This window comes from Stegostoma tigrinum, chromosome 13 (genome assembly GCF_030684315.1).
Source record: "Stegostoma tigrinum isolate sSteTig4 chromosome 13, sSteTig4.hap1, whole genome shotgun sequence".
NCBI lineage: Eukaryota > Metazoa > Chordata > Chondrichthyes > Orectolobiformes > Stegostomatidae > Stegostoma > Stegostoma tigrinum.
This window is the reverse complement of record NC_081366.1, coordinates 70663037-70684519: the sequence shown is the minus strand read 5'-3', so window position 1 is coordinate 70684519 and position 21483 is coordinate 70663037. Positions and strand designations below refer to the sequence as shown.

The following is a 21483-nucleotide window of genomic DNA, read 5'->3' as shown; positions in this document are numbered from 1 at the left end:
GGTTGGTGAAGACTTGATGGGCCAAATGGCCTCTACCTGTGCTGCAGGGTCCCTATGATTCTGAGGGTCACTGTACAAGACTAACTGCTGTGAAGGTACCAACAGCAGAAACAATAGAGGAAGATTTATTGGTGATTTATCACAGAACGTGATGTGAAGAGAAAATCCTACAGTGTTGTATAATGGATTCTTCCACCAATGGAATTGTTGATGGGAAGGATGTACAAACTGGATGCACCAGTTTTAGTACAACCTCAGACTAAATGTAACCTTCAAAACTTGAGAAGGTAAAAGGAGCAGTATTAGCTGAAAACACAACATTAGGCAGGGTGCACACAAAATGCTAGCAGTAAAACCAAATCTAAAAAAATTAAAGGAACTGGCAACACACGACTACTGGTCCAACATTAACTTTATTAACATAATAAATAAGGCGAAGGCACAAGTCATGGTGTTCAAGTTTTTTTTTGCATCACCCAGTTATGCATAATTCAAAGTAGCAATTTTTTAAAAAACCATGACTATGTTGTCCTGATATGAAACATTTGCGCACCATTGAAAAACTGTTAAAACACCATTTATTTTCCTGAAGTCTAGATTCAACCCCCCTTCACAAAAGCATACATTGTCGCTGGTAAATTCTAAAACCCAAACATGTTTAGAAGGTACAGTGAGTAAAATAATTGAATAAAGATTTTTCCACAACTCCTCTGGGACCCCTTTCTTAAAAAAGTAATGAATGGAGTGAGTAAAGTCTTCACAAGTCAATATATTACAGATGCTGGGAATCTGAATAAAATTTGATGAAAGGTCATCAACCTGAAACTTTAACTCTGTTCCTCTCTCCACAGATGCTGCCTGGTTTATGGAGTATTTCCAGACTTTTCTGGATTTCTTTAGGGTCAGCTTGGGGAATCTAGAAGGGCTCATCATGAGGTCCTTCTCATATTGCTCATCTCACCTCCGTTCTTGACTCTAGCCAGTTCACAGCTTCTGGAGTGAACGCAATGAGCAGTGGTGACACGGGGGTGTGTGAAGCTTAGGTCAGCTCTGAGGCAGAGGATAAAAAAAATTGTGGATGCTGTAAACTTGAAAGGAAAGCAAAAATCACTGGAGAAACTCAGCAAGTCTGGCAGCATCCGTTGGGAGGAAGCAGAGTTAGCGTTTCAGGTCCAGTGACTTCTTCGGACAAGCTTTGATGAAAGGTCACTGAACCCGAAACATTAACCCTTGGGGGAGGCAATGGTCTAGCGGTTTTTCTCGCTGGACTATTAGGCCAGTCGGCCTAAGTAATGTTCTGGGGTCCCAAGTTCAAATCCTGCCAAGGCAGACAGTGAAATTTAAATTCAATAAATATCTGGAGTCTGATGATGACCATGAATCAATTGTCAATTGTCAAGATAAACCCATCTGGTTCTCTAATGTCCTTTAGGGAAGGAAATCTGCCATCCTTACTCAGTCTGGCCTACATGCAATTCCAGACCTGCGGCAATGTGGTTCACTCTTAACTGCCCCCTGGGCAATAAAGGATGGGCAATAAATAATGCCCTCATCCTGTGAATTAATCTTAAAAAAAGATGCTGCCAGGCCCACCAAGTTTTTCCAGCAATTACTGCTTTTGTTCCTGGGTCAGCTTTGTACCAGTATTCCACACCAACAGGTGCCTTTGAACCATGGTGGGGCCTTCCAAACTGATTCCTTTCCTGTCAACCAGAACCACCCCTAAAGCTGCTCAGAACAATTATCCATCGTCCAAACAACTGAGGTCAGTTATTAAGTGTATTAAGGAATCATCACCTTGAATTGTTACATTCTTGTACTGTTTAATATTACACAGGCTCCTCAGGCACCCGGTGGTCTGTTTGACAGTATGAACACACTGTGATAGAATCAAGTAAACCCATTGGGCTACCACAATGACAAATTGCATTTATACAGAGCTTCTAACCTGGTAAAATAACAAAATGTGCTCGGTCAAAGATGCAAATTTCAAGGACCATCAGACAGGCAAAGATATGCAGACTGAAAAGCTTTAGAGGGAGAATCACAAGAATTTAGGGACAGTTAAGTGCAGGCATCATTACCAATAGTGAACTAATTAAAATCGAGGATGGTCATGAGGCCAGAATTAGCAAATGCAGAAATCTTAGTCATTTGGTTGAAAGTTGTTACAGACTGAGGGAAATGAGACACCACAGGGGGATTTCTAAACCAGAATGAGGAATTTTAAAAGAAAGTACTGGGGTGCTTTCCAATGAGGTTCAGGACACAATTTGAACTTGCCTGTTCCAAATATGAGTCTGTCTGATAAGAGCAGCTGAACCTTAGTTTAGAATTTCATCTCAAAGATGAAGATCTTCTGACAAAGCAACACTGCACTTGAGTGTCAGCCTCAATTATGAGCTCACGTTTGTGCAGTGGATCTTGAAGCTACAATATTCTAGTTCAGAGGGGAGAACTAGCCCCCTGAACCATATCTCAGTTTCAGCAGCTCAAAGTGAGGACGGAAAACTGAGACAGAAGAATCAAGGGACATTACGCAGTGAATTTTAACATTCAGAAAAGAGTGGGTTGGGTCAGGTCAGAAACTATAATTTAGTGATGACATGAGTCCCTTTGCAGCAGGAGTACTCCCCATCCACTCCCACACCCAGCCTCCAGCCCTCCAACCAGATCCCAAAGCAAAACGGTCCCTGGGCTATAGGTTCAGACCTCCTGGCACAGGGACATGGATTGGATCCTGCAGTGTGCTCCAAAATCTTTCCAACCCAGTTAGGTATTCAAACCTGGCTTCTGGGTGGGGAACATGCACAGTCTGGAGTTGGGATCCAAGATTCCCATCTTAATCTTTGCCCTTCTCTCAACCTCTGTCACCCCCACCACTTTCCCCGCCACCTATGTGTCAGCTATAATTCAGGCCAATTTTTCTAGACACACCACATCCAACAATCAATGGTAATATGTGACAATACCCACCTTCATTTGGCCTATTGTGCCTATGCTATGCCGATGGCAGAATTATCCAATGAGTCACACTCCCCTACCCCTTTCCCACAGCACTGTAATTTCTTTTGTTCGATTACTTCTGGAATTCCTTTCCGAAAGTCACTTTTGAAAGTATTTTCACCACTCTATTAACCAATGTATTCCAAATGAGATGAATTATGACTTGGAAGGGAAATTACAAGTTGTGCTGATACCATGCATCTGCTGCCATTTTCCTTCTAAGTGGTAGAGTTCACGGGTTTGGAAATTGCTGGTGCAGGGTCTTATTGAGTTATTGCAAACATTTCAGAGATAGTACAACATTGCTGCCACTCTGATATAGGGAGTGAATGTGTGGAAGGTGGTGGATTGGGTGCCAATCATGTGGGCAGCTTTATCAAGAATGGTATTGCTTCACAAATGCTGTTGAAACTGTTCTCATCCAGAGGAGTTTTCCATCACGCTCCTGACTTGTGCCTTGTAGGTGGTGGGCAGAATTAGGGCAGTCAGGCAATGAGTTACTTGCTGTAGGATCCTTACCTTTGACTTGCTCGTGAAGCCATTGTATTTATATGGTGGTCCAGTTCAGTTTGTGGTCAACGGTAAACTTTCCCTGAATTGCTTTCACCAAGTTTACATCCTTCCTGGGATCAATACTGTAGACAAGATATGGTTTCACCACTGTCCTGTATAATTGAAACATAATCTCCCGACGTTTGCAATCAATTCCCCTCACTAAAAGTGAGAATATTCTGTTAGCTTTCCTAATCACTTGCTGTGCCTATACATTAACCTTTTTCAATTCATTCTCAGGGACACCTAGATGCTTCTGCAATCCTTCCTACTTAGATAATATGCTTCCTGTTAATTCTTCATTCCAAAAAGCACAATTTCATGTTTCCCACATTGTATACCATTTGCCTGATCTTTGACAACTCAATGAATGTATTTATATCGTTTTGTAACCTCCTTATGCCCTCCTCACAACCTATTTCATACCTATCTGTGTAAATGTGACAACCATACCTTCAGCCCCTTCATCCAAGGCATTAAAATAAATTGTAGATATTTGAGGCCCCAGCACTGATCCCTGTGGTCACATGTTATATTTCACCAACCTGAAAAAGACCCACTTATGCCTACTCTCGACTTCCCATTGGTCAACCAAACTTCTATCCTCCCTAAGATGAAATCCGCCAGGGGATACTCTCTTGTCAGCCCAACGTTCTGTTATTTGTTCAGTACCACTTCTCTGGCGATTAAGATTTTCCTGAGTTCCTCCCTTCCATCTATTTCCAAACTTATCACTACTTCTGGGATGTCAAGAGAGTTTTCTCTGCTCCTGATGGTTATCCCCTGATCGTTATTGGAAATGGGAAGCATTTAGAAGGTTATGGCCACTTGGTCTCAATTCTCTCACCATAGGTTAGGTTTTGTTCTGTTGAATGATTTTAACATTTTACACGACTTGTTATAATCATTCCTCAGTTTCCTAAACTCAACTGAATCCAAAACTGGAAGTTGGGCAATTGAAGTGGAGTGTGCGATTCCTTAATATCGAATAACTCGTCAAATCACATCATTCCAGCTCAAGCCTGCTGAATGGCATCTGCTGGCAGGTATAAGGAGATAGAAGGCACCCACTGAACCCTGTCACCTGAGGGATTCATTTATGTTTTAGCACAGAATAAGTGAATGGAAGCAAAAATTGGTCTTTCAAGCTCCCGAGGAATTTGTTCCCATCTCCTGAAAATGCTTAATCAAAAGAATTACTTGAGATGACTTGTTTTGGATTGCAAGTTTGACCGTGCTCATTGTAAAAACAAAAGTTTCCAACATATATAGGGTGCTATTGAAATGGATGTCACATTCATTGTTCGGTTAGCATTGATATTGAGAGATCTTCAGACAACAGAGATCAGGATAGTGCAAGCGGCTCTTGAAGAGTTCCAGGGATGTCTCTCCATAGCCTTTATCTCCTCAGTTTCTGTGGCACAGGTTGTACGTGTTCCCTTCTGCAAAACGCAAGCAGAATAAAGTTATACATTTCACCTGGAATATTTCATTTGGCTCAAGACAGTCAACCTACAATTAGAAGTACTATCCCTGAAATTTCTCAAGAGTGTCTCTGGTTCATTTTGGTAAGTGCAGTGGGAGTGACCCTACACCCCAACCTCCCCAGCTGAGCTATAGCCCCCAAGCACAGATCTTGGTGATGGAGCCAGTTGCACTGTGGGGATTTCTGCAGGGACTCCTCAACAACATTCACCCTGTTTCTCCCCACTCTACAATTTTGAGGCTGAGGACTATTGTGTCAATGCAACTGGCACGCTCCCGTCTTCACTGTCCAACATACCCAAAGCCCAATTAGACGAAAGATGTCAATTCTACACTCTATACATTGCTACTGAAACTGTCAACAGTGACCTGAACACTACAGAGTATTTACCAAGGGAGTTGAGTTTTGAGACAGGTGGAGTAGGGAGATTTGTAGGATTGCAATAACAGGCTCATAATAGGACCATTCAGTCCATTGAACAATTAGATCATTCATGATCTGTGCCATGCCTTCACTTCTCAGACTTAAACTAAAATTACAGTCAAGCCAATGAGAATATTAAGGTCCCTTGGTTTCGATTCCCTCACCAGAAGATACAGTTTCTCTGTCAAATGCTTTTAACATCATATATATCTCAACTTTCTCAACTCAGGTGAATACAAGCTTAGTGTATGCAGCCTGCCTGCATCATCTAGCCTTTTCTAATCCCTGACAAAATTTAAATTAACCCATTTCAAGGTTAATATGTCCTATCTGACTTACAGTGATGAAATGGTTTGAAGGATAAATGTGAACAATTATTTATTGGCCATTATTGGAATACCGAAACAAAGAAAAATTCACACCCCACCCTCCAAACTTTCTTTCTCCTCCTCTCGCTTTCTCCTGATTGGTTTTTGTCCTCATTAATATTACTTTTTTTTATTCCCTGTATTTTTTCATCTTTCCACTCCACTAATTTATCTTTCTCCTACCCCCCTTCACCATTTCTCACTTCTTCTCTCCTCATTTCTTTGTCTCTTGTTCACAGACAAAGACAGGCACACACATCCAGAGCAAAAGTAAGAACCAGAATATCATGGGCCGATCTTTGTCAGGACTGAATCAGCTCCACAGAATGTCACAGACATTTTAATGTGGAGCTGGATGAACACAGCAGGCCAGGCAGCATCAGAGGAGCAGGAAAGCTGATGTTTGGGGTCTGGACCCTTCTTCAGTTTTCTGACGTCAAAACGTCAGCTTTCCTGCTCCTCTGATGTTGCCTGGCCTGCTGTGTTCCTCCAGCTCCATACCTTGTCATCTCAGACTCCAGCATCGGCAGTTCCTACTATCTCTCACTGATATTTTAGTGAGTGATATGGGAAGTGATTAACTCTTCCAAAGAAGATGTTGAGGATGTATATATGGCACATATTAATCTGAGATGCCATTGTGTTGCCAGAGTATTACCCTTCAAAGGAAATGTCAAACTGAAACCCTACCTTCCAGATTAGGCAGCTCTCAAACTACACACAGTATTATTGGAAAATGTAAAGGGAGCTGTTATGATGTCTTGAACAACATTCTTCCTGTAACTAGGACGCACAATAACGGGCACATTGGTCCTTCCTGATCTTTTTTTGCTGGGATCTGTTTCACCAGCATAAGTGTCAACATGATTACAATTCAGAAGTAAATCATTATGTAGAAAATTGAATTAATCTTTTGATAACTTGTTGTTACTCAATCTTAAAAATCTAGATTGGCTCATCCTGAGACTCAATTTTAATTTATGCTAAGACACAGCAATTATAGCTTAATTCACCATAAAGTTGCACCTCATTCAAAATTTCATGGTAAAACACAATGGACAGTACCTTCCCGTGGAGAGATTGGAGGGCAGAAGCCCAGAGGTTGTCAAGATGGGAGTGCTCAACAGATCTTCCAGCAAACAAGCAGCTGGTGTCAGCAGACTTTTCACTGGAATTAGGATTTGAGATAAGGATCTCTAGGGATGATGGAACATTCACAGAAAAGCAAGTATTAGTTTTGGGGGAGGGGGCATCTTGCAGGGTGGGCATTGTGAGCAGAGGGTGTCGGTGAAAGGAGCGGGAGGGCAGGTATAGCTCTCAATGGCCAATCTCAGCTCTATGCCCAGCTTCCAGATCAGACCAGGTTGAGAAACCAATGCCAACTCACACCTGCCAGCCTGCCCACAATCCAGACTGGAATAGGAGCTTAAGTGATCATTCATTAATCACTTAAAGGCCTTAACTAATTAAGGTGCTTAGTACTCTTAAATTCACTGCTCAGACTTTTGAGTTTATGAATTGGGGCACAATGTTGAGATTGTACAGCACATTGGTAGGGCCTCTTATGGAGTTTGGAATGAGGTTCTGGTTGCCCTGTTATAGGAAGGACGTTATTACACTGAAGAGATTTACCAGGATGTTGCCAAGAATAGAGTGTTTGAGTAAGGGGGAGAGGCTGAATATGCTGGCACTTTTTACACCAGAGTTAGGAGTTGGAGAAGTGACTTCGTAGAGGTTTACAAAATCATGAGGGGCCTAGATAGGATGAATGGTAGATGTCTATTCACCACAGTGGGGGGATTTCAAGATTGAAGGGCATATTTTTGAGGTGAGAGGAGAAAGATTTAAAAGAGGGCCTCACACCTCAGGAAGGACATACTAGCCCTGGAGCATGTCCAGCGGAGATTCACATGGATGATTCCTGGAATGGTAGGTTTAACGTATGATGAACGGCTAAGGATCCTGGGATTGTACTCATTAGAGTTTAGAAGGTTGAGAGGAGACCTAATAGAAACTTACAAGATAATGTATGGCTCAGAAGGGGTGGACGCTAGGAAGTTGTTTCCGTTAGGCGGGGAGACTAGAACCTGTGGGCACAGCCTTAAGATTAGAGGGGGTAAATTTAAAACTGAAATGACATGACACTTCTTCAGCCAGAGTGTGGTGGGCTTGTGGAATTCATTGCCACGGAGTGCAGCGGAGGCCGGGATGTTGGATGCCTTCAAGGCAGAGATCGACAAATTCTCAGAAGGAATCAAGGGCTACGGGGGGAGTGCAGGGAAGTGGAGTTGAAATGCCCATCAGCCATGATTTAAATGGTGGAGTGGACTTGATGGGCCGAATGGCCTTACTTCCACTCCTACGTCTTATGGTCTTAATTGTTTTGCACAGAAAGTGATTCATACGTGGAATGAGCTTCCAGAGGAAGTGGTGGTTGTGGGTACAGCTACAACATTTAAAATACATTTAAGTAAGTACCTAAATAGGAAGTGTTTGGAGGAATATGGGCCAAGCACAAGCAGGTGGGACTAGTAGAGTTTGAGAAAATGATTGGCATGGACTGGTTGGACTGAAGAGTCTGCTTCTGTGGTGTATGACTCCATGGCTCTATAACTGGCAGCAGGTTAGAAAGGTGGAACTTGAGCCTCCTGCCCCGAATTTAATTCAGGCACAGGCAAGAAAGTGTCAGCATTCTGGTCCACCACCTTACCTCCTTATTAAATTCCTTTCCTGTCCCCTGGGCTCTCCAACTCAGAGCTCCTTTCACATAAAGTGAGAAGCTATTTGGTCTTACTTACTTGTATGAGTTGGTTTCAAAATGAGCTATGTTCTTCTGTAGCTTCTCTCGAGCAGTTTTGTTACTCGTCTGGAGGCTCAGGTTACTGTTGTACACTGCTACTCTCTGTAAAACCTTTCGCCAAAAAAAAACACTCTTTATCACTTTAAATGTTGTACATCTGATAACACATTCGGGCCATTTAGTTTTAAACTGGGTCAGCTAAGAGAGAAAGAATGTAGCAATGAAAAACAAGCAAAGAACAATAATAATAATAATCCTCAGCTTTAGCATGAGCCACCTTTTAGTCAAACCAATGTCTGAACACATGCTTAGTTGGAAAGAAGTTTTATTTAAGCCCTGTGTTCCTGATCTGCATAAGGACAGGAACAGTGCTGATATGTTCAGAATATACATTTCATTACCTGAGTTTTCTGTGTTCCTTATAACCTCACGGAGAAGGTCATGTGCTTTCCTGTCCCGTGACCTGAGCCCATTTGCCCAGGTTAGCATTGTGACTCATCTGGTTTCAAACCAGTTAGTCCTTTTTTTCCAGAAGGTCACCCATAGTCTTTTCTAAGATATAAGCAGATACTGAAAGTTTCCATTTCCACACATCTTGTTTCATATTTTATGAGGGGGAAGCAATGACTTGGTGGTATTATCACTGGATGATTAATCCAGATACCCAGATAATATTCCAGGGACCTAGGTTCGGATCGCAACATGGCAGATGGTGGAATTTGAATTCAATAAAAATTTAGAATTAAGAGTCTAATGATGACTGTGAATCCATTGTCAATTGTGGAAAAACACATCTGGTTCACTCATGTCCTTTAGGGAAGGAAACTGCCATCCTTATCTGGTCTGGCCTAAATGTTACTCCAGACCCACAGCAATGTGGTTGCCTCATAACTGCCCTTTGGGCAATTAGGGATGGGCAATAAATGCTGCCTGGCCAGTGATGTCCACATCCTATGCACAAATGAATAATAAAAGGTGTAAGCTTTAAATAAGTACCTTTGAAGTCTTTGGGAGTGGGTCTGCTGGCAAGGGTCTATTAGGAGGTGTTTGTTTTAAGGGTTTAATATTGGCATATTCTAAAGATGCTGGAGAATAAACCCGTGCTGCAATATGGGTGGGCGCTCTGCTGTCCTGCTGACCATCATTGGTTGGAGAGGTAGGCCGAAGACTTGGTAGTATTAAAACAGGACGCTGAGTAGGAAGAGAGTGAGGTAATAGTGGTTTTTGAGGCAATGCAGGACTCTCTTGTGGTCCATTCTGGAAGAAAAAAAGTAGGAAAATTAAATGTTATGCCTTTTTTAAATATCTTTATTTCTTTATATCTTTAGTTTTCTCTATCTACACCCCTCCTTCCCCTGTCCAAATTTATTCACTTCTTTATACTCCTGTTCTAGCAACCAGTGATACAGCAATGAAAGTTCTATTATGAATGATGGTGGAGATCAGTTCAGTTCTGTTATGTCCACTGCCTTCCATTACTTTACTTAAGAGACTGTATTCTCACAGTGTGAGCAATGCTAATTTGTGTAGGAGTGGCATTGCCTAAACTCGATGGAGGGAAGCTTGTAGATTTAAAACAGCTATACAATGATAAGCACAACAACTATATTATTTATACAATCATAGAATTTTAGAGTACAGAAGGAGGCTATTTGACCCATCATGTTTGTACAGGCTTTTGAAAGAGCTACCCAGATAGTTCTATCCTCCACTGCTATCTTTGTAGCCCTCTAAATTCATTATTGTCAATACTAGAAAGGATAATTTATATTGCCCAGTAAAATGGACCGGAAAGAAAGCTTAAGATTGGACATCTTGGAGATGACAATTCTTAAGAAATAGAATTGCTTTAAAATTAAACAATAAGTATGAAGCAGAACAGGTAATGCTCTATTATATTCATTGGGTCCTATGGTGGATGTTGTTATTAATCCCCACCATAATAAAAAGCATACATACTTTTGTAACATTCTAAAAGTTTTTAGTAGCGACTTCAATTTGAGAACAACAGAATTCTTGAACAGGCAAGTTTTAACAGAAGAGTTCAGCTAACAGGGGTCAATTTCAACTGTGATCTCTACAGAGTAGTGAAAAACTATGGCTATGGTATGTTTAAATTGGAATTCAGAAGAAACAGAATTATTGCTGATAAATTGTTACCAGATTTCTCTAATTCTTTTTTTAAATGAAAGAAGAATCAGAGAAAGCTATTCAAATTGTACTAGAAGCAAAACCAGAAAGACTCATAGACAAATCCCGTGAGGAGAAGAGCAGCTCTACAAAGACAGCTACAGACACTATCTACTTTATAAGATATGCGAAGGCAATGATGGGCCAAAATGCCTTTTTTCTGTGCTGTAGATCTCTATGCTCTATATAATCTTTTCACATGAAAAAGCCAGCCCCAAGAAAACCCAAATAGCAGATGTTAACCACTTTGATACAACAAGGCCTCACAAGCACAGTCGTTGCCCTGCCATGGCAAAAAGTACTAAATTTGTCAAACCGCAGGCTGCTTCCAGAAGATGTGCAGAAGTAAGACGCAGTTTCATAGCAGCAAAAAGCCAAATGTTTACGCATACTAAAAGGTCAATGTGGTTGCACCACCTCCTTTAGAAGATACATGTGTTATACAGGTGATAAACCTCCATTGGAAAAGATAGCTCAGGTATTCCTGGGAGAGCTTGTTGATCCAGGTAACTCAGGTTTGACAGAATCTGTTCATGTCGATGGACAGATTACTTCTAAGCTCTGTACAGTTGTGAACTGCTATCAGGGCTAACAATGTCTGAGAAATCAGAAGTCACAGCTGAAAGAGATGAGAATATACAGCACAAGTGGAATAACTGTCAAGGCCACGGATATTCTACACTGCAACTCAAAGAGTTTAAGCAAGTTGAAAGTGTTTACATAATTCACAATCAACACGATTCACTTTGAATTTCCATGGATATCTTGACCTCAACATCCTGGAGGTAGCTGCAGGAGGTCAATCTCCCAGACAATAACTGGGCCAGAAGTAAATGGTTTTTGCCCAACAGGTCAAGGGACAATTGTAGATGATTTCATTGGGCTTCCTAGACTCATCATGGAATCCAGAAAGACAAAAGAATCTGTTGAGTTCACCAATGTTGATAGTTGTGAACTGTTCCATACTCTGTGGATTGGATCAAGTGGATAGGGAGAAATTGTTTCTGCTTGGAAAAGGATCAAGAATGAGAGGGGCACAGATTTAAAGATGCAAATTTGATGTGAGTGTTTTTTTTATTAAGTGCATAGTTAGAGTATGGAGTGCACAGCATGGAAGTGAAAGCAGGCATTCAAAAGGACATTTGATGATCACATACAACTAACCTTTTATCATTCAGCACTTATGGGGCCTGGATTGTGCCAGTTGATCAAGAGGTTCACATAATCAATGTGAAAACATTAAGTAATAGAAACCTAATGCAGGGGTATGTACGTCACTGTTATACTTCATTTACAGCGCGAATCACTTAAATATTAATGCTACTTTGCCTTAAATAAAACCAACAGGCAGACAGCCTTCTTACTTGCACCCTAAACTGGCTACTTGGACCTCACAGAGATCGTGATAATACAGTAAAATTCTGGTATTTGAGTTATATAATTTTTGCTGGTTTGCTACAATAAGAAAGAAAGTACAAGGATCTGTGGAAAAGACTGGAGAATGGGACTAAAGCATGTCAGTGCAAAAACAAAGTCCTACCTGGCCTCCTTTGGTGTCATGACATTTTGTGATTCTGTTAACAAGAAGGAAGGCACAGGACAAGTAATGTTCATTCCTGTGCCTCTGAGGCAGAACAATCAATTCCAGGGACAAAGATGAGCAGCAATTTTCCAGAGTGAGGGCGTGAAAGTCTACTTTCCAACCAAAAGAACCACACAGGGTGGTTGATGACATCCAACCTGCCTGACAAATTGAAGAATAGAATCCCTACAGTGTGAAAGCAGGCCATTTAGACCATCGAGTCCACATTGACCCTGCAAAGAGCATCCCACCTAGACCCAGCCCACTACTCCATCCCTGTAACCCTGCATTTCCTATGTCTAAATCCACCTAGCCTGCATATTCCTGGACACAATGGGCAATTTAGCATGGCCAATCCACCAAACCTGCACTTCTTTGGGTCTTAGGAGAAAACTGGAGCATCCAGAGGAAACTCATACAGATTCAGGGAGAATACTCCACACAGACAGTCACCTGAAGGTGAAATCAAACTCAGGTCCTTGCTGCTGTGAGCTAACCAGAGCCACGATGTCGCCCTCCCCCCCGCCGACTCCCACATCCCCAAAGTAGGGAGACTGCATACTTCAACAGAACTGTGATGCAAATTGAGAGTAAAGATTTGCTTGAGCAAAATGGGGTTAAGCTGTATATGACTCCATGGAAACCAGACAAATGTCCACAGATTCAGGACGTGATTAAGAAGAAAAAGGAGTTCCAGTCAGACAGATATTGTCTGATCTACAAATCCAGGATGCTCCAAGGAAGAAAGGACTTCTTTCAACTGAGCAATTGTCTTCCACGATGGGCATTTATGAGATTATAGGTCTTCCAGATGATTAGAACATAGAACATAGAAAAGTACAGCACAGTACAGGCCCTTCGGCCCACGATGTTGTGCCATGGATTAATCCTAATCCAAAAATAAAATAACCTAACCTACATTCCCTTCAATTCACTGCTGTCCATGTGCATGTCCAGCAGTCGCTTAAATGTCACTAATGACTCCGCTTCTGTGACTACCACTGGCAAAGTATTCCATGCGCTCACAACTCTCTAGGTGAAGAACCTCCCTCTGATGTCTCCTCTATACCTTCCTCCTAACACCTTAAAATTATGACCCCTCGTGGCAATCAATCCTGCCCTGGGGAAAAGTCTCTGGCTATCGACTATATCCATGCCTCTCATTACTAAAGGGAAACTTCCTGAGTTAAGAGGGAAGAATTCCTCTGCAAAGAGAATTCAGGAGAGTAAAGGTCTCAGCTAAGGTAACAGATTAATGGATCAGTTAACCAGGAATGACATTCTCTGCAAAGGACTTCCATAAGATTGAGGATACTCTGGAGGATAATGATCCGAACCAACAACCCCGAGTAAAACACCAACTTTAATCTTCCCAGCCCAAAGGGAGAATGTTCTGAGAAAACTGTTAAATGTTCAAGCTGCTAAAATTGGGAAGTCAGGGTCTTGAAGGTAGGTTGGGTAACGGCAAATATAATGTATATACTGAATGTATAATGGTTAACTACACGTATGATAACATTTGGGGGCAGGAGAGTTGCTGTATGTGTTATCGTTCTGAAGGAGTTCATGCTAATTTTTACTAAGCTCTGCTCATCCTGATAACATCACTGTCTTTGAGTACAGAAGGTTGGGGGATTTTCACAAGTTCCTTAATGGAGCAGATGTGTTTCTCGCTGCTTTTAATAGGCTTTAGTTGTTATAGTTTCAGTAACCTGTTCCTATAGCTTTCATACAATAAGCTACATTGTCATGAATGACAAATGCCTCTTCTGTTAAGGCTCATCAATGGTTTATTTGAAAGAGGCTGGTATCCCGTCACCAAGTCAGATTTCAATTATAGATTATCAGTCCTTGACCACAGTCCTGCCTCATACAGTCAGGCACCAGAGTGTCAGTATCCCTGACAATCATACTTTATATGTCAGCCAGGGCTCCCTGAATGGACCAGATTAATAATCCCAATCAGGGAGCTCATATTCTATGAGGCCCATCTGGCTGACCTCATTACAATCACTACGCTATCCGCAACCACTACTAATTAGAGAGGACTTTAAACTCAGCCTAGAAAGGAGGATACAATTCCTGTCCGCTCCACAAATGTGTAGTAACTGGATGATCTGAAAATATCCAGAAGGAAGAATTGGTAGCAGCAAAATGCCCAAACCAGAGAAAATGACATTAGTTATCACAAACAAGGCAGGTTAAGAGATTCTGAAGTGCTCGGAGGTGGGCGTAAAGCAATTGTTATTATTTAAAAAGTAGTGGCCCTGAAACTGTGACGTAAATTAAGAAGACAAGGAGCCAGTGGCCTCAGGTTTAAAGATCTAGAGGGAAGTTGGAGGAAGAAATTTGCAGTTTCTCTGGCTATTTTCCGAACTTAATGTGGAAATGAGTTTTGGCAGTGGGCTGAAAAGTGATTAATTTTATGACCCTCTTAACAAAACAAGGGAAATGCCAGGAATTTATAGACCAATTAGGTTTACTTATGTATAATTCCTTGAGTCGATAATTTAGGATAGAAGCATGTCACTCCTAGAGAAAACAGGAGGTAATTGTAGCAGTCAATGTGGATTTCAAAAGGCAGGTTGCAATTGGTCAGTCATATACAACTATTATAGAATTATAGAAACAGAATCATAGCGTCATACAGCACAGAAAAAGACCCTTTGGTCCAACTTGTCCCTGCAGACCAAGTTTCCCAAACTAAACTAGTCCTATTTGCCTGCATTTGGCCCGTATCCCTCTGAATTTTTCTTGTTCATGTACATATCAAAATGTCTTTTAAATGATGTAGCTGTACCTGCATCTATCACTTTCTCTGGCAGTTTGTTCCAAATATGAACCACCCTCTTTACAATTTTAGCCTCTCACCTTAAAATTGTTTCCCCTAGTTTGAACTCACACACCCTTGGGAAAAGACTTTTGCTCTTCACCTTGACTATGCCCCTCATGATTTTACAAACCTCTGTAAGGTCACCCCTCAACCTCCCACAGTGAAAGAAGTCCCAGCCTACCCAGCCTCTCCTTGTAACTCAAGCACTCCAGTCCCGGTAACATCCTTTGCTGCACCCTCCCCAATTTAATAGTATTGTTCCTATAGCAGGGTGATCAGAACTGTACATCATACTCCAAAAGTAGCCTCAACAATGTCCTGTACAACCATAACATAACATCCCAACTCCCATATTCAATGGTCTGAGCAATGAAGGCAAGTGTGCCAAATATGGCACATGGTTCAAAAGAGGATTTGATAGGACAGATGCAAGAGTGTCATATATCAAAGGGAACAACAATTTATACTGTATGAGAAAAGTGTGCAGAATGGTCCCATGTTACCTCAGAGTACAACGGGACATTGATCAGATGGACTGGTGGACAGAGAGAAAGAGGACTATGGTTACTTAGACTGCTTAGAAAACAAAACATAGTGATGATAAGATGTTCACCAGAGTTTATGTTTTTATTGCTTTTGTAAACATGTACAATCTTGCAGACAAAATGGCTAGTGTCAAAAATTACAATTGACATTTCTGAAAAATGAGTCCCGACCCAAAATGTCAACTTTCCTGCTCCTCTGATGCTGCCTGGCCTGCTGTGTTCCTCCAGTTCCACACTGTTAACTCTGACTCCAGCATCGGCAGATATTGCTATCTCACAATTGACATCTAGTTGTGATGTTGAAAACGCTTAAAGGAGCATAGAGACAAAATGGCACAATAGATGGCAACTAGAGTTTAATGTTTCATATATTTATTTATATTTTTCATATGGACAGAGAAAAGGAATTGCATCTTGAAGGGTAACATTGTAAAAGGAATAGAAAGGTAGGAGGCTTTCATGTACAAGCAGGAAAGGCCATGAAAAATGGAACAAAATGAAACTGTCCCGAAGAAGAGTCACTGGACGTGAAACATTAACTTTGCTTTTTCCCCACAGATGCTGCCAGACCTGTTGAGGCTCTCCAGCAATTTTTTAATCTTTGTTTCAGATTTCTGGCAACACCTTGCCTAGAAAGAGTTATGCAGTCATACAGTCAAAGAGATGCACAGCACAGAAACAAAGCCTTCGGTCCAACTTGTCCATGCTGACCAAATATCTGAAATTAATCTATTCCCATTTGCCAGCATTTGGCCCATATCCCTCTAAACCCTTCTTATTCATATATGCATCCAGGTGCCTCTTAAGTGTTGTAATTATATCAGCTTCCACCACTTCCTCTGGCAGCTCATTCTATACACACACTACCCTCTGCGTGAAGAAGTTGCCCCTTAGGTTTCTTTTAAATCTTTCCTCTCTAAGCTTAAATCTATGTCCTCTAGTTTTAGACTCCACTACCCTTGGGTAAATACCTTGGCTAGTCACCCTATCCATGTCCCTCATGATTTTGTAAACTTCTGTAAGGTCACCCCTCAGCCTCCGATGTTCTAGGGAAAACAGTCCTGGCTTATTTGGCCTCTTCCAAAAGCTCAAACCCTCCAACCCTGGCAATATCCTCATAATTCTTTTCTGAACCTTTTCTAATTTCACAATGTCCTTCCTGTAGCAGGGACAACAAAATTGAATGCAGTATCATAAAAGTGGCCTTAGCAATGTCCTGTGCAGCTGCAACAATGTCATCCCAACTCTTATACTCAATGCATTGACTGATAAAGGCAAGCATACCAAACGCCTTCTTCACTAACCTATCTACCTGTCACTCCACTTTCAAGGGACTATGAACCAGTGCTCCAAGGTATCTTTGTTCAGCAGGACCTTGCTATTAAGTGTACAGGTCCGGCTGATTTGCCTTTCCAAAATGCAGCACCTCACATTTATCTAAATTAAATTTCATTCACCATTCCTCAGCCCGCCAATCCATCTGATCAAGGTCTCATTGTACTCTGAAGAAATTGGTACCATTCTGCACACTTTTCTCATACAGTATAAATTGTTGTTCCCTTTGACATCTGACATTCTTGCATCTGTCCTGATGAGCACATGGTAAAAAAAGAATTTCGACAGTTTTTTTTGACCAGTACCAAAAGTTTCTTAGGTTCATAGTTCAGCTACATTTGGACTTTTTTACATCAATTTGGGTTTATAGGAAAGACATTACAGAGACCTAGATTTATTAGAAAGTCAGGTGGGAGAAGTTTAAGAATTAAAATTAAGATTTTAAAACTGCACTGGCTCAGAGAGAATTAAATTGTTTTAAAGTTTTTCAGAGGATTGTGGCAAGGTGAGTAGCAATAGGGCACATCAGTGGTTAGTGAAATGGTAACAGGGTGTCACCAATTCAAGATAGTTGGAAAAAGAAAGAGAAGTTTGGAAAACAAAATTATTTGCACAGTGGCTTGTGCGAATGAGGTATTACTATTGACTCAAACTTGTGTTAAAAATGAGGAAGATAGTTATCTTGAACAAGGCTTTGAAAACAATTTCTTTGAAAAGGGTACAGGCATTAATTGGATTAGATGGAGAATACATTGGTTCACTTGATCAGTCTCTGTACTGTAGCACTCTAAGACTGTATTCTAAGGCATTCCTGTTGATACTGATCCTCTTCCTGGACTAACTAATTTTCAACAATAACTGACTCTGAAAAATAATGATAATCTGCTTCCTCACTGAACACGCCGATATTAAATGCTGTGTATCGAAGCACAGGGGTCAGTTGTCCGACTGCAGGTATTCATTGTACAACTCTATCAGATAACCAGTGAGCCATTTGTGGTATTAATTCTCCCAATGGATATTCTTTTCCCACCAAATTATTACCGTTTTCTCTTAAACTTACCTTTGTATCTTTGTTTCGGATTTGGAAGGTTGGATTTGAGTGGCCGTTTTTAATTTTCTGGTCCACATTATTATCGCTGGCAAAAGACACAAGATAGATCATATTCTGGTTAAATAACACATTCTATATAAATTTTAAAATGTTGATTCCATTACAATGAAAACAAACAGATTTCTTTACGCCATGGACTTGATGGACATATTCAGGAGTGTCCTTGAGTATCTGCAGGAGTTTGAGTGCATAGATGTTTGCTTCGGAGTGGGTCAGTGTGCATTTATATCAGTCTCGATCTTTCTTCTTCCTTGCATGAAAGTGTTGTAATAGTTTGCGCCCATATGTCTGCATGTGTATATGTGCATGTATGTATGTTTATGGTGCACACACACGCTTTTCAGTCTAGGAACATTAATCCATGTTAGAAGATTCCACGCCTGTATATGCAGTTTCACCTTGAATCTTCAGTTTCTAGTTAATACTGGAAAAGTAAGCTTAAGTTATGTCAGGGCAGCTCAGCCATGGGCAATACGGCAATGGGAATTGTGAACACTTCAGATTGCCTAGAAGAACGTGAGCTATAAATGTCAGGGGCTGCAGAGACCTGAGCTCTGGGTTTGATAACTTAAGTGGCAGCTAGGACCATGTAGTGCAACAGCAAGGCTGAGGGTTACATGGATATAGGTAGTCACATCACAAGTTAGGGGTATGTAGGAAGATAGGTCATGGGGACCAGCAGGCAGTACAAGAGAATCAGGCAAGTCGTCAAATGAGGTCCTACTCAAGGTTTGTTTCTTATTCTGGATTATGATGTGGATGATGGCTTCTCAGAGGAGGATAGCAAACTCCAGGCCCATAGTAACACAAGAGTGAAAAACAGACAGGTGTTTCTGCAGCCGTGGCATGACTCCTGGACAATGTGCTTCCTTCCTGGTGTTAGGGTCATGGATATCACAGAATGGCTGTAGGGCAATGTCTAGGGATCAGCCAGACGTACTCAAGAGTGCATTAGATGATTAGCTACACTGAAATAATAGGCAAAGTAATGGAGAAAGGATGAGAGAATGGCACTAAGTCGTGATTCTTGTGCAAATATGATGGGCTGAATACCATCCTTTTGCACTGTCACAGTTCTGTGATTCAATGAGTCTGTGTGTTTATGCTTGTGTGTGTGTGTGTGTGTGTGTGTGTGTCTGTCTGTCTGTCTGTGTGTGTGCATGTGTGTGTGTTTATGCTTGTGTGTGTGCATGCATGTGTGCATGTGTATGTGTGTGTGTCTGCGTGTGTGCACACATGCTTGAAAGCCAAAGTATTAATGCTTGTGTGAAGGTTTTGTGGCAGTATAAGGGTTGGAATGTATGCATTAGAACTTAAGAACATCGCCTCAGCCTCAGAGTTTCTGCCTCTAGATTTGTGTTGTATGTGTGTGTTGTGTGTGTGCACATGTACATGTACATTGGCCAGTCTTTTGGCTGGGTTTTCTGTCAGTGTGTGTATGCATTTGTGTGTGTGGATGTGCAGTCATTACATTGGGCATCAATCTTCTATTTGAAACGCAACAACAACATCACAGCATTAAAGAATAAAAGGCGAAAATGTTGAAAACAGTCAGCAAATCTGGCAGCATCTGTGGAGACAGAAGCAGCATGAGTCGAACATGACCGTTGCTCAGAGCAAGCTGTGTCAGACTTGAAATGTTAACTGTTTCTCTCTCCACAGTTGCTGCCAGCCCTGCTGAGTTTCTCCAGCAATTTCTACACAAATTTCATGTCCTCAGAATTTGAAGTATTTTGCTTTTACATGAGTATCAGTGAGTTTTTGACTGAGCATATATGATGCAATGAAATTAACAACACATTATGACCTCGTCACTCAGGTTAGAATGGTGCAACATCTCTCATTGTCTGGGATCAATCTCTGTATTATCTCTATTCACAATGTAGCAGGTGGAGGATTGTAAAAACGTTGCAGGCTGATGTAGTGATATCAAAGCTTGGGGTAACTGTGAAATATCTCTTTATATGAGTGGATGGCAGGAGCATCTGAGACGCAATTCCATAGTCTTTACATATCACAACTCAATTCAGCATTGGGCGTCTCTTCATGTCAGCGAGAAAAACTACCTTAATATTCAGCGGTTTTATGACACCATATTATGTTTCCAATGCCTAATCCTGTGTGTGCAACAGTCGTGAAAAAAATAAATGAAGCCTCAAGAAGATTTGGAACAAAATCTTTCCTTTTCCTATGGAGGGTGGGGTTAACACACCCCCATTGTCTTTTGCTTTACTCGGCCCACCCTCCTGTATGTGCTCCAAGGGTCAGGAATTCAGGTTGACCCATGCTTCAGTTGCTGCTCCCACAGTAGCCACTAGGAGGTGCAAGAACAGCCCAGTTCAATCTTTCCCAACCTAGTGGACAGGTACTTGGACTCCCCTCTTGGCACTTTATGGTAACAGCATGGTTTAACCTCCCAGTACATTAGCCACCCAAAGATTTCTTATGGAGTTCGTGACCTGGGTTGCTCATGTCAACATCAAAACAAAATCCAGTTACTCTAAGATAAAGGCAGACAAAGGCTAAATATTCCTTCAGTATCTATGTTTATGATGCCTATCTATGGTAAGCAAGTTACTTGCAAAAGGACAGATACCATTCAGGATCTCTGACCCTGCAGAACAATCTAGTGATAGGAAGACACAGGCTGGCTTCCAGAGGAGCCCCAGCTTTCTTAACGAAAACTGACCTGGACCTACTCGTTGGTAGATCAGCCAGAATCAGTACAAGAGTAACATTAGAATGACTTAAAAGAATAGTGGGGGTGACAGAGATTCCCTCTGAAAATGTGAGATAAGTTAAACGTAAAGATCAAATTACCAGAATTGTTTGTCATTAGGCCCTAGGTTCCTGATGTCCTTCGGGGAGATGTTGTGTCTCCGTCGATAGCAGTAATGCAGAGTTACTGCAATGCCACACAGCAACAATATAATTGGCACCACGATTCCCGCCACAATCAGGCTGTTGTCTGCCAAAAATATTAGTTTGTATGAGTAAATACAAAGATTCTGGGTTCTGGAAATCTGAACCAAAACCAGAGTATGCTGGAGAAACACAGCATCTGTTGAGTGAAAAACAGAGTTAATGTTTCAAGTCCAGAACTGTCCTGGCTGAATTTGAAAATGGTATCTCTGTTTATCGCTCGCCTCCATCTTTCTCTACCATTCTGTTTTAGGTTCATAACAGATTCACTTTTAATTTACCCTCAATCATATCTCTCGAGAATCAATATCATGGTGAAATAAACTT

The 21483-nt window shown here is 41.3% G+C and overlaps 1 protein-coding gene across 2 annotated transcripts in view; it reads right to left on the bottom strand.

Annotated features, from left to right (window-relative positions):
* Nucleotides 1-405: 405 nt before the first annotated feature.
* Nucleotides 406-21483, bottom strand: part of adam19b (ADAM metallopeptidase domain 19b) — a 146793-nt gene continuing 125715 nt past the window's right edge. For both annotated transcript variants that reach the window (XM_048543839.2, XM_048543840.2), the window contains 5 exons: nt 21055-21202; nt 18184-18259; nt 9632-9892; nt 8634-8746; nt 406-5000 (listed from right to left, as the gene is read on the bottom strand). In XM_048543839.2, coding sequence (XP_048399796.2) covers nt 4958-5000; nt 8634-8746; nt 9632-9892; nt 18184-18259; nt 21055-21202 — 641 coding nt within the window. In that variant the 3' untranslated portion in view covers nt 406-4957. The remainder of the gene's footprint in view (nt 5001-8633; nt 8747-9631; nt 9893-18183; nt 18260-21054; nt 21203-21483) is intronic.